Genomic DNA, 13,514 nt, shown 5'->3' with positions numbered 1-13,514 from the left:
GAGAAGTATTTTGCACCTCTCAGTTGATCAAATTAGTCATCAATCCTGGAAAGCAGGAACTTGTTCTTTTTAGTCGCCTAGTTCAGTTTTCGATAGTCAATGCATTACTTCATTGACCCATCATTCTTTTTCATGAACAAAACTAGAGCACCCCAAGGTGAGCCACTCGAATGAATGAAACCCAAATATGTCAATTCTTCCAATTGACTTTTCAACTTCTTCATTTTTGTTGGGGTCATTCGATATGGTGCAATTGATATGGGTATAGTTCATGGGATTAGTTTGATTGAGAAATCAATCTTCCTAATTGGGGGTGACCTAGGTAACTCTTCTGGAAGGATATTAGGATAATTACACACTACTCGAATTGCCTCTATCTTTAGTGACTCTTCATTCACCTCACAATGGTAGTATTCATGTTATACATCCTACCCAAATCAACACCATTCGGAGATGGTTCAATCATTCAGACCGCATGATTTCAGAATCCATTGAACTTGAATTCTGACTGTCCCAGTGCACCAAACCAAACTGTTTTTGCATAACAATCTATAACTGTATGGTATGCTGCTAGCCAGTTCATACCTAGGATGATATCGAAATCTCGAAGATCTAAGACTGTCAAATCTAGTTCAAACGAACTATTGCTTATCTTAAGAACATAAGATTTACATACACGATGTGGCACCATCTTACTTCCTATGGGAGTTAATAATGAAAGTGTATTTTCTACATTTGTTGTGGATAATTCTAACTTCTTTACCATGCTAGATGATATTAAAGAATGCGTGGAACCCGAGTCTATCAATACATGTGCTAAATAGTTGTATAACATTATTGTAACTTTCACGACATCCTCTGAGGGTGTAACATCAGCCTGTGTCATAACATAGACCCTTGCCTGGGTCATCAAGTGACGTGCCTGTTGGGGAATCTTGGGGCATTCTCTTCTCAAATGTCCAAGTTTGTCACACTCGTAACATATGATCGCCTCCCTACTACTATGACCCAATGGTGCCATCTACGATGGTAGTGGGGGTCTAGTGGTCTGAACCTAAGGCCTCGAAGTCTATTCCTTGCCTTTAGTCATCTAACTCTACGATTGAGAAATCTGACCTCTACTCTACACTGGTGGTATTGTCCACTATGAGTACTGGCCTATTGGTACTGGGGGTCGAATACTGCTTTGACCCGGTGATCGGCTGGCCCATTGCTGTCTTGAACTACTAGACCCATGAGTCATCTACCTCTTTGTCGGTGGGGGTACTGTCCTCATCCTTGAACTCTGCTCATGGATGACTTCATCTATCCTTTCTAATCTCTGGGCTTTAGTGACTACCTCATAATAGTCCATGATCTCAAACACAACCATCTTATTCCTGAAGGAAATTTTCAACCCTCTAACAAACCTTTCTACTTTCATCTGGTTGGTGAAAATTAACTTGGGAGCATAATGATCCAATTGAGTAAAGTAGGGACTCATATTGGTCTACTGTCATGTTCCCCTATGTCAACCTCTCAAACTCCATCCTCTTTCTGTTTCTGGCACTAGTGGAAACATACTTTTCAAGAAACTTCCTCTAAAAGATCTCCCAACTATTATGAATACTTGGTTGATTATCTTTCGCTGATGTCCACCAGTATGCAGCATCCCTTTGTAGCATAAAGGTGGCACATAAAACCTTCTGAGTGTTTGAGTACTCCATGGTATATAAGTATTTGTCGGATTCTTCTAGCCATTCCTCAACTATAGTAGGGTCCGCAGTTCCATCAAAATTGGACGGCCTCATACTCCTATACTCTCTCAAAATGACAGTTGCATAACCTTAATAAGGTGGTCGTGCTATTTGCATACCTCTTGGTATCCCTACAGGTGGGGGTGGTGGTATGTCCTGCTCTGATGTAGTCTCAAGTGTATGTGCACCCAACTGGTTCTGTCCCCCTAGGATCCCTATTATCTGCCTCATGAAGGCCAGTTGTTCTTCCATTTTCTTGGCTTGTCTTTCCTCTAGTCTTGTCTGACTTTGGGAGAGTGTTGTTATGGCCTGAACCATAGTTTCCATCATTGTGGGATATCTAGGCTCAGATGTCCCTACATCTATGGGTTAAGTCCTTTTGTTTGGCCTACCTATACCTACCATTGTATAGTGTCTGTAATTTAAACAATTTTTGTAAGTTCTCTAAATCTGAAAAATATTTCATCAAAAACATAGGTAGAGTACTAATTATACATTAAGCATTTATGCATTCAAATGTTTTTCATTTAATTCTACTCAATCCATTAACTCCTCAAATAACAATTGTCTCATACTTAATACTCTTACAAAATTTCCTAATTTTCCTAACCCTATCCCCAATCTAAACTCTGAAAAGCCTCTAGACACAGAAGAGCTCTCGTCCCATTCAAAACTAATATTGAGCTTTGATACTAAGCTATCACGTCCCAAAATCCAAACACAAATTCTGAAGATTCATCAGTCAGAAGCTTGAGGTGTGAAGTAAACATACATACAACCTAATAGAGCAAACAAGAACAATAATGCTAAGAAATAAAAATATACGCAGCGGAAACTATATTGAAAATCTCAAATCAGAGTAGCGAAAGTTAAATAGTCATAATCATAATCCATGACAATCATCAACATCATAACCATATCCCAAAATACAACTACCAAAAAAATTACATCATCTTCACAATTAAAATTTTAAACACAACATCTAAATCCCTAAAGTGATCCTCAAATTGACGGGGGTTGTAGATTGTCGACATAACCTATTACGGGGACCTCCTCGAATGGCTCCTCATAAACAAGTTCCTCAAAAGCTAGGCAATCTGAAAGAGTGAAGGATAACGTGAGTAACAGGGGGATGTTACTCAGTAGGATGAACAACATTCTAACAACAAGTCATACATGCACGAGTAATCATCTAAATAGTTAAATAATGCAAACATTTTATAATGTAATATATGAGAATGGTCTAAGCATAATTAATAAGCAATCGTAATAAACTTCAATCTATCATTTAAAGTAGTATATACAACTTTCAAATGAAAATCATCTATCAACATAATTCGAACATGGTAGTGTAGTTGCGAAGATCGCGGAAGATCACCATGATATAATCGCCTTGGTTATGGCAAATTTGATATTCCAAACTTCAAATCCGATGTGAAATCCCATCGTTATAATTTGATTTTGTAGTCAATCTAGTATACCATGGTTGGTTGACCATTTATCCGATTTAGATTGGCCATTGACCAAGAACTCAATAATGAGTTCAACTAACAGTGAGGTCGATCGTTTGACGACTATAGACTAATAGTGATCACTAACTAGCCCAAGAGACCCCTCGCGTCGAAGCCTATCAAGAGGCAATGCATGTGAACCCCACTTACCTCTACACTATACAGAAACCACCTTTACACACACAACGTTCCCTAGGAAAAAGTATGAGAAATTCCCAGATCTGAGAAGTTGTAATATGCTCTAAGGTATCATATACTATCGAAGAGCATATGACATCTAGTACTAATCCTAGATTGAACCACCACTCCAGATATACAGCAATCCATTACTCTTTTTAGGTTTTCTACAACTCTTTTCTAGTAAACAAAATAGTTTGTTTTGTATATTATATGCTAGTTTCTTTTTATAAAAAATACAAACAAGCTCGGTAGTGTCCTCTAGTAACATCTATCTATCTATCTATTATGCCTTATGTGGAATGACCAATGCATAAGACTAGAGGCATTGTCCCATCATTCAGTTGAGAACATACGTTCTATCTACCCATTCATCAATCAATCAATCAATCCATTATTTAATTTCCTACATATCTATCAAAGTATCTTTGTTTTTAAAGTTATTCGAAACCCATAAGGCATCAAGCAAGTCTATTTGATAGTTTTGATTGAGTCGAAAGACTCAGAAAAACGCGATAAAACCATAAAACATAAAAGTTGTCAAAATTTGACTAAATGTTGAAAAAAAAAATTTTAAGTTATCGAAATTGAAAATGGGTTTTTGTAAAAGCCCTCGATAACATGAGAAACACCATGTAATTTTTATAAGTCAATTCAAAGTAACGGAAAAGATATCGCATTTTGAAAATCGAATGAAAAAGTCAAAATTTACGTTTTGTTCTTGAAATCAAAAATTATATTTTGATATGATGAGATTTGGATCTCAAAACCATTTCCAAAATTTTCAAATGGGAGGTAAAACCTTAATTTCATTAAAAACATTTAAGTAAATTATTTACTTAAATGTTTTTAATGAAATGAAGGCTTGAAAAGTGTACATATGCTATGAGGGGAATGAAATAGAAGATATTTTTCAATTTCTAGGAGTTTTTGGGTCTGACGGTGGAGACATTGGTGGCTGACAGTGGTGCCGTCAGCAACTGGGAGGTTCAAAGTAGTTTCGTCATTTTTCGATCTTTTTTCCCGAGAATCATCCAAAATCGCAACAAACTCTATAGATTTGGTTCTAAAATATTATACAACTTATAAAACAACTTAAATAACATCTAATGAGTCAAAATCAATCAGAAATAACTACAAAAACATGATTAAACTCATTCAAATATGTACAATTTAATGAATAACTCAAAATTTAGAAAAATAATGAAAACCTAAAAGATAACATGATATTTTTTATGAACTTGTTGTATAACTAAAAGGTAGACGGGAAGGCAACCTACTTGGATAAATCTTGTTGATTGATTGACGGTGAAGAATGGCACGAAGGTCAAGGATGGCTTAGATGTGAAATGACCAGGTGGTTATGATACTCTTGGTGACAACACTCCCTTTTTTTTCCTATGATGAAGTACGAATCTTCTCCCAAGTAAATGAAACCCCGAGTGGGATGTTTCGACACTTACTCGCTGATTTTTGGTAAGGGACAAAGAGAACGAAATAGAAAATAAGCTCAAAGACCGTGAGATTGTACACCCCAACATTGACTTCAACAACAATAACTCATTCAACAATAACTTCTCCAAAAACAATAAGAGAATGCTCAAGCCCAAGTCCATATAGAGATCCAATTAAGACACCTAAAGTTATCCTTAGAAGAAGAAGGAAAGTTTGATCAATTTGAAAATGAGGATATCCCAATCCTAGAAAATTCACTACTCTTCCAAGATACCTTTAGTGATGATTATCAATTCCTCAAGGAACTCCATAATTGTCTATCCATAATTGATAACCCACTTTCCTTTGAAGCCAAAATAGACATCAAATAGGTTACAACACCCACCATAGGGAGGATGGAATTACAACTAGAGCAATAAGCTATCTTAATAGAAGATAATGATTTGTTCCTAGAAGAAACAATCCCACAAAACCAATCTTTAGAACAATCTCTCAAGGAAGAATATATTTATTTAGAATTGTCTATCAATCCATTCTCAAAAGACAATCATGTCTTAGAAAAAATGAGAAATAAGTTTAATCCTCTATTTACACTAACTCCAAAGAGCCTAATCACCACTAATAATGAAATCTCTTTAGAAATCAATCTGTAGACACCCCATTTTTGCACTCGCCTGATTAATCAACTTGTCAAACCGATTGCAAGGATTCCCAATGATGGATGATTATTCCAATACTTTATTTTGTTGTTAGATATATTTCAGAAATTCAGATGAGGTATCTCAAACTAACAAAACCTTAAAAATCATGCTGTGCTAGGAAAATATAACTCCAAAAGCATAGAAATTATAATCTTACAAACAAAAAGAAGCTTCACGGTAAAAATCACTAAAAAATGATCAAATTACCAAAATACCCCTAACTTCAAAACATCCTTAGAGCTTACATCATGCTTAGGAAAACTCATTCGAATACATAAAATAACAAATCAAAGCCAAATAAATCATTTCGCCAATTTTCACAATTTTTGACAAAATTACGAAAATGCCCCTCATAAGGTTCATGACCATTTTGCACAAAAAATTTCATAAATGACACAAACCAATATTTCCATTGAATTCCTTACGAAAAATCGATTCCAAAACATCCTAGAACATCAACAACCGACTTAAAATGCAAAGAGTCATCTCCGAGGGCAAAATGATAATTACAATTTTAATAATTAAAAATTATGAAATTAATAATTAAAATATTAATTAATGTAAAGTGAAATTCTAATTAAAATTAAAGTCAATCAAGTATGACTAAAGTCAATCAAGTATGACTAAAGTCAAGAAATTAAAGTCAATCAAGTAAGACTAAAATCAAGATCTTAAAGTCAATCAAGTAAGACTAAAATCAAGATCTTAAAGTCAATCAAGTAAGACTAAAGTCAGTCAGGTAAGACTAAAGTCAATCAAGTAAGACTAAATTCAATATCTTAAAGTCAATCAAGTGAGACTAAAAGTCAAAATCATAATAGAGTTCTAATTAAATAATAACTCTAGTTAAAACAATTCTAATTAAAATATAACTCTACCTAAAATAATTATAATTAAACAATAACTCTTTCTAAAAGAATTATTATTAAACACTAACTCTATCTAAACAAGCACTTAAAAAAATCTATAAATAAGGGTCCTTACAACCTATTTTCGTATGAAAAAATAAATCCTAAGAGAAGTAGGTCAAAAAACTCCCTTATCCTCCCATAAACCTTAATTTTGAAGCCCCAACTCCTTACCTAACATCCATACCTCAACTTTATCTCCAAAAACACCTAGAAACTCTTCCAAACAACTCAAAAATCCATAAAAAGATTAGAAAAATTCAGAAGACGATACTTTATTTTGGAGATCCGAAGCGAATCCGGTAACAGAATGAAGCGAGGAGCGCTGTACGAAGAACTATTTTACCAAATCTGAGGGAATAAGACCATTGTCTTCGTAAAGGTAAAGATTTTAATTTTTTTTATTGATTAGGTCTTTTTAGCAATGTAGTTCTATTTAAAAATAAGTAGAGACCAATTTTTGCTCGGCGTAGTTGGTGCCTAACACCTGCCAACCCCGTAACGTGATCCCCGGACCCGTATTTTTCTTTCGTAGATTAGTAGTATTTACCTTTTTAGTGTCAGTATTTAGTTTTTAGACCGTAATAACTAGGTGGAACTCCCAAACTTCAAAAGTCAAAAGTGGATCCGCGCACCCCGCGAATCGAGGACGCTTTCACAATCAAATACTATGTCCCTTCCAACCCATAATTTCGTAGAATTATAAAGATCTTATCGATTCTATAATCTTCATCATCACAAGGAATATTGACCAATGTCTCAAAACAGTGATTTATCCGCACTTTCCCAAGTATTTATCTTGATTTTCGTTCTTATTTCATTAGATTAGATAAATAAATATGTTAAGCCTCAATTTATTACATTTCATGTTATACCATGTTAATTAGGCTTAATTACATAAAATAATTATGAATATCGAAAAATTGATCACATGTGTACAATATAAAGGTCAATGATCAACTCATTTAAAAGAACATAAAATCACTTAAGCAAGAGTGCATTGGAATCAATAAGTCAAATCAACCTGCCAATCAAAATCTGAGATCTGGAGGTTTCCAAATTAATATAGTGCAGTCAAATATGAATATCGTAGAGTCTACCTCGGTTGGATCGCCCTAGAATTGTTCCAATTTGCTTCACACGTGAGATTATTCGCAAGAGTGATGACGGCTATATTTAGATCCTTCAAAAATACCTCAAGTCTATAAATAGATAATTTTCCTAATTTAGAAATGTTTTTTAGGTCTTTTGTCCCTTCTCTTCTTCTCCTCTAATACCTTTGGTATTTTCTTCGTAATTTTCATTTTGTAGTTAGGTTTTATTTCAATAACTTCTATAATTTCTTTAGGATATAGTGTATCTTGATTACCATGAATACAAGTATTGCTTCTTTTACTTCTTTTTGTATCATTGTCATGACCTTAGGCTAGACTTCCTTCATTAGTGAGAGGTGAAAGTCTAGGAGCAAGCTTTAATTATGTGTTATTTCTGTATCCTTCCATGTTCTTTATATTTTTTATAGGATTCATTTAAGGTTTTATTCAACTCTAATGGATCAAAATTTTAGATGAATCTGTACACCACATTTGCATAACTTAGATATTTTATGCTTAAATAAGATCAAGATAGAACATACTTAAACTAGATATTTGGTGGTAGGGACTTCACACATTAGTGAGTGAAGAAGTCCTAACTATAGTACTTTTTCAAAAAGGTTTATGCCATATCTTCCAACCCAAGGAGCTCACAATAAGTCTTTGATATTGAATGCAAAAAAAGATAAATTCAAATACAGTTTTATTTTCTAATCGTAGGTTACTGTAATCACTAATGGATTTTTTATCTCTTTTATTTTCCTAGAATAATTTTCTCTTATATTACTTTATTTTCCAGCAACATTCATTTACTTTTCATTTTGTTTCATAAAAAACAAAAATAGGTTTTAAATTGTTGTAAATTGTAACATAGGTTAACTTCTTTATTGCTAACTTGGTAACGTCCCCCTCTCTCTTGGGTTTGATTCCTCACTTGCCTACAAGCTAAGAAGAGTATAAAAATATAATTTCTGATGAGAAGACAACGACGACATCAAAATTTTAGCTCGTTACCAGAGAAAGGTATAGTTTTTCTAAGTTAGTTGAAGTTATTTTTGTTGTTTTCTTTATTTTAATTATTTTTTCTATTTTCTGTCAATCCAAAAAAAATTTAGAAAATCAAAAAACTTTGTGCTCATTACGACTAGGGAGAAAATTAAAGATCTGTGAAAAAAATTTAGACATTGAAGTCGAGGTGTAGACATGAGATTTTTCATTTTTTGAACATCTCAACCACTTTGGGATTTTGGATTCACCACCATTCTTTTTGCAAAAGGGTGTGAATAGTCACCCGTGAAATATTTTTTGAAAAATTATTTTTTGGCATCTAATAACTCTCATACGGATATGGCTAATTGGTCCAATCTTGGATCTAGGTAAGAGGGTCCATGTTAAGGAATAGGGAAAGTATTAGGCACCCTACACCCTCCACCGTTGGTGGTAACCTTCGATTCGGTCCATTTAAAATAAAAAATTTTATGGCTCAAACCTCTCGTGATGTATGCATAAGTGTAGAGAAGGGGAGAAGTAGAAAAGGAAAAGTTAAAGAGGAGAGAAGGGGGGTATTCTTTTGTCCAAAGCCCACCTTGTTATTCTTGTCCTTTCTTGACTTTCCTTGACGAGTCCTCTTTGACTTGATCTTGGTTTCTTTGAAAAAGGGTAGAGAGTTGAAAATGAGTTGATTTGTAAGTTGAGAGTAGAGGATTGAGTATGAGTATTAAGAGAGTAATTTTTTTGTCTTTTGGGGGTTTAAGCATTATGTGAGAATTGTGTTAAGGATGGGGGGATTTTATAGAATTTTGGTTTTGTTTTTTAGGGATAAGATGGGGTGAAATGATGAAAAGGGTAGAATGGTTAGGGGTTTGAGAGAGGGTGTGTGTAAATTGAAGAAAATGAAAGGGTATTCAAGGAAGGGTGGTTAAATATATTATTCGTAACCCAAATGGGTTGGATCATTCAACCCATTTGGGTTAAGTGTTTAGTATATTAAAATGAGTGGTGCTTAGTTGAGGGAATATTAGTGTAAGAGGCTGATTGATTGGTTGAATGTTTGGCGAAGTAAAGGGGAGTAGTGCTGGGTTTAAGAGAATTAGGGGTGTAAGAGGATGGTTGATTAGGTTTTGGGAGGGTGAGAAAGATGATGACATGTGTCAAGATGTGTAAAGATTAGGAGTTTAGATGGATTGATTGGAAATGATGAGTGTTTGATTTGAGAGGAGGGGTGTGGGTTTGGACTGTAAAGGTGAGTTTTGTAGGAAATGATGAAAGTAGGTTAGGGGAAGGTATGGGTTGGAGGTGTAGGTAGATGGATTCTTTTAGAGAAAAGATGATAGGTGATATGTGGGTAGAGGATGTTTAGAGAAAAGTGATAGGGTTAGGTGGTTGGATAAGGGAGGTGAGTTGAGGTGGTGACATGTGTCCCACCTTGATGATCATGTTGAATGGTTGTGATGTTGGACTTGGGTTGAGAATTGGGCTTGGGTAGGATAATTGGGTAATGGGTTGAATAGTAATGGATGATGGGTTGAGTCCCATGGGCTTAGGTGGTAGGTTTGGCTTGGGGTGGGTTGAATTGAATTTGTGTTGAGGTGGATTGAGAAGTGTAGATTGGTGAGGTAGGTTTGGGTCCATGGGCAATGTGGATAGGGCCTTGGGCCATTTATTGAAAGAAAATAGAGATTTTGTGAAGGTTTGGGCTTTGAGGGCCTATTTCGATTTTTAAGAATTTTAGGCATTTTGCGTCGAGCGCCCGGTCAAATTTGGGTGTCTACACGAAATTTTAATTAGACGCAGTGTATTTTGACTATGCCACATTGATTTTTGTTAATTCTATATTTTGTCAATCCCGAGACATAAGTTGAGTGTTTGATTGATTTACCATTGAAGACATATGAAGATTCTAATAAAGGTGTTCAACCGCACGTACCTCAACAAAAGGTTTCAATGTGTGTGCACGAAGCCTAAGAGGTATTGGGACCACCTAAGATATTCCCAAACAATTAGGTGATTGATAAGTCGACTCATAGTGTTTAGGGAAACTCTTTCCTCGATACGTTTTTTATCAGATATTTTGAACATCGAAAATGGTCACAGAAGGGACATTAGAATTTGACCACCCTAAAACTATTTTCTGTCATTGGTATTTTTTTTGTTGTATTATATATGTATTATCTAGCACACCTTAGATCTGTTTTTACACCAGCCTTTCCGAAAGTTGAATTTTAGTCATTTCACCCATTTATTCAATTATCCATACCTTGGTGGCAGTTTGGGGATGTTCTACATAGTAAGATCTATCAGATTCCGGAACGGCATGCGAATAAGAGTTACCATTTGAAAGTTATGGCCAAAATACCCCCCAATGGCATTTTTGTAATTTATCTGGTGGCATTATTCACCAAAACAGGTGGCACCAGCAGCAAACTTTTAAAAATCGGTTCCACCGGTATAACTGTTGAAAGTTCAAAAATGAGTTAAAAAAGTGATTTTTGGCTCATTTCTCTCATGTTTCCTTCCCTAAAGAAAACCCACACTAAACTCCCATTCCCCCATACTTTCTCTAGCTATAATAGGCTCTACACTTAGTAGAAAAACATTCAACCCAAGTCTTTTCAATGTTGAACCTCTTTATCCAACATCCCTACTTGGGCACACAGTGGTGAATCCAAAGAAGATTCGAGCATCCATTTGAAGCAAGGAGTACATGAAGATGAAGATGTCGAGCATCCATTTGAAGCAAGGAGTACATCAAGATGAAGATGACTCTCTTAAGGATGTAAAGAACTCAAAACAATATTTTGGTAGGTCGATCCATTGAATCTTGTCTTGTGAGGAATTCTTTTGTTAAATTTCTCTTTCCTTAACTAAAAGTGGTTCTTGGCTCCATCCCAAAAACAAAGCTCTTGAGAAGAGTTGAGGACTCTACTCAAGAGAACAAGGTTCTAAGTTTTTCCAAATAACAAAACTTAGAGTTTGAATGAGGTGTTATCTCATTTAAAAAATTGGTTTGGGGATTCTACCGATAGAAAAATTCCATTTCGAGAGAATGTCATTCTCTTGATCTTAGGGTTTAGAATTTTTTCTAAGCTTAAAAATTCTAGGTAAGGTTTCGAGGTGAACCATAAACCTCTATTTTAATAGTGGAACCCAAGACCCAATAGTAGAGTACTTGGTAGTGGATGTAGGCAAGTTGCCGAACCACTATAAATCTTGTGTCTTCTTTACGATTATGCACTATGCCTAAATTTATATGTATGCCATGACATGCATATCCAACATTAGATAAATTATCTACTTTATGAGTATGTGTAATATGCCATGCAGTAACTCAATTTAAATTAATCATTTGCATATTTATGATCGTAGCATAATCGAGACATAATCTAACTTTGTGGGGTGATTTAAAATAGAAATTTTAATTTACTTATTCACGTCCCTCTAGGTTTAGACACGATACAAAACCCGTAATTTCAATTGGTATTAGAGTTTGTTGCTCTAGAAGGATCTAACAATCTTGAGCTGATCATATTGGCTTTGTATCATGTCTAAATCTGAGAAATAGAGTTCTACTCAACCTCCCATGTTTGGTGGTGTTAAATACGTATTCTGGAAAAATAAAAGGATGATATATATATATCAACTCCCTAAGTAGGGACATATGGAACATGATAGTGTAAGGTTGAGAACCTCCAGTTGACACAATAGAAGTTAATGGTGTCTCAACTACTATTTCGAGACCATCAAAGAATTGGTCCGAATAAGATAAGATTGACAGTAGTAATAATTTCAAATCACTTAATGTTATAAATAGTGCTATCTCTGAAGATGAATATCAAAGGATATTAAAAGCGCACTCGATCAGCAGGGTGTGTTGATCCGCTTTTGATTTTCAAGGTTTGGGAGTCGCCACCTAGTTATTACGGTCTAGGAACCGAACATTGACTCAAGATGGATAAAAAAAATAACTAATTTACAAAAATAAATTAAGTCCAGGGATCACGTTAAGGGGTTGGAAGGTGTTAGGCACCAACCCTGCCCAGCAAAATTTGGTCTCTACTAGTTTCCAAGAAAACTACATTGCTAGAAGACTTAAAAACAAATAAATAAAATAAATAGAAGAAAAATGTACATAGATGTTCGCGACGATTTGTTCCATCAGATCTGGTGGAGAGATTCTTTGTATGAGATTCCTTGCTTCATTTCCGTCACTGAATCCACTTCTGATCTCCAAAATGAAGTATCTGCTTCCTAGATCTGAGTGTTTTCTATATTTTTTTGAAGGATTTTTTGGATATTTTTTAAATGTTTCTGGATGTTTTTTGAGTAAAACTGGAGTTTGGATGATAGGTAAGGAGTTAAGATTTCAAAATTAGGGTTTGAGGAAGGCTAGGTGGACTTTTTGATTGACTTTTTCTAGGATTTATTTTGACCTACCGAAATTAGGTTGTGGAGGCTCTCTATTTATAGAGTGTTTTGGGTAGAGTTAGTATTTGATTAGGTTTCTTTTAGGATTTTAATTAGGGTTTTGACTTTAGTCTTATGAGATTGACGTGGTCTTTTTAGATTAGGTTTTAATTAGGATTTTGACTTAAGTCTTATGACATTGACTTGGTTCTTTTAGGTTAAGGTTTTGACTTAAGTCTTATGAGATTGACTTGGTCTTTTTAGATTAGGGTTTTAATTAGGGTTTTGACTTAAATCTTATGAGATTGACTTGATTTTTTTATATTAGGGTTTTAATTAGGATTTTGACTTACGTTAATTAATATTTTATTTATTATTTTGAAATTAAAATTTTAAAAAATTAGAAAATTATCGTTTTGCCCCCGAAGAGAACTTTTGCGTTTCAAGTTGATTTTAGATGTTCTGGGATATTGAGGAATCGATTTTCGTAAGGAATTCAATGGGATTATTGGTTCGTATCACTTATGAA

At 34.6% G+C, this 13,514-nt stretch overlaps 1 protein-coding gene across 1 annotated transcript; it reads right to left on the bottom strand.

Moving 5' to 3' along the window:
* Nucleotides 1-481: 481 nt before the first annotated feature.
* On the bottom strand, nucleotides 482-1,021 carry LOC147406133 (uncharacterized). Its single transcript, XM_086432501.1, has one exon. The coding sequence runs from the start codon at nucleotides 1,019-1,021 to the stop codon at nucleotides 482-484; it is 540 nt and encodes a 179-aa protein (XP_086288627.1).
* Between the last annotated feature and the right edge of the window lie 12,493 nt (nucleotides 1,022-13,514).

The sequence above is a fragment of the Akebia trifoliata genome, chromosome 3 (genome assembly GCF_017979445.1).
Source record: "Akebia trifoliata isolate Shusen 1 chromosome 3, ASM1797944v1, whole genome shotgun sequence".
NCBI lineage: Eukaryota > Viridiplantae > Streptophyta > Magnoliopsida > Ranunculales > Lardizabalaceae > Akebia > Akebia trifoliata.
Note: the sequence above shows the minus strand (reverse complement) of the source record. Positions and strands in the feature narration are given on the sequence as shown.